Source organism: Nestor notabilis, unplaced genomic scaffold (assembly GCF_000696875.1).
Source record: "Nestor notabilis isolate BGI_N333 unplaced genomic scaffold, ASM69687v1 C14677681, whole genome shotgun sequence".
NCBI lineage: Eukaryota > Metazoa > Chordata > Aves > Psittaciformes > Psittacidae > Nestor > Nestor notabilis.
The window spans coordinates 1-433 of NW_009949066.1; the positions used below are offsets into that span (position 1 = coordinate 1).

General features: G+C 64.0%; 1 protein-coding gene across 1 annotated transcript; it reads left to right on the plus strand.

The window, feature by feature from the left end:
• Positions 1-6: 6 nt before the first annotated feature.
• LOC104400091 (interferon-like) lies at positions 7-426 on the plus strand (the record flags this gene model as incomplete). Its single annotated transcript, XM_010022993.1, has 1 exon — positions 7-426. A coding segment is annotated over one exon (420 nt), but the record flags the coding sequence as incomplete, so codon positions are not given.
• Positions 427-433: the final 7 nt, after the last annotated feature.

Below are 433 nucleotides of genomic sequence, written 5' to 3' on the forward strand. Positions count from 1 at the left end.
ACCTTCCCCTGGCGCAGCCTCCAGCTCCTGCGGGACATGGCTCCCAGCCCCACACCGCCCTGCCACCACCAGCAGGCGCCCGTCTTCCCCGACACCCTCCTGCACGCCACCCACCCGCAGCAAGCCGCCGCCACCGCCCTACGCATCCTCCAGCACCTCTTCCACACCCTCAGCAGCCCCAGCACCCCCCGGCACTGGCACAACGAGGCACGGCACCAGCTCCTCAACAGCCTCGATCGGTACATTCACTACCTGGCGCAGTGCCTGTCACGCAATGACAGACGCTTCCGAAGCCCAGGGCCCAACAGCCTGCTGCTCAAGATCAACAAGTACATCAATGCCACCATGGTTTACCTCCATGCCTACAACCACAGCGCCTGCGCCTGGGACCACATTCGCATCGAAGCTAACAACTGGTTCCGACTCTTGGACA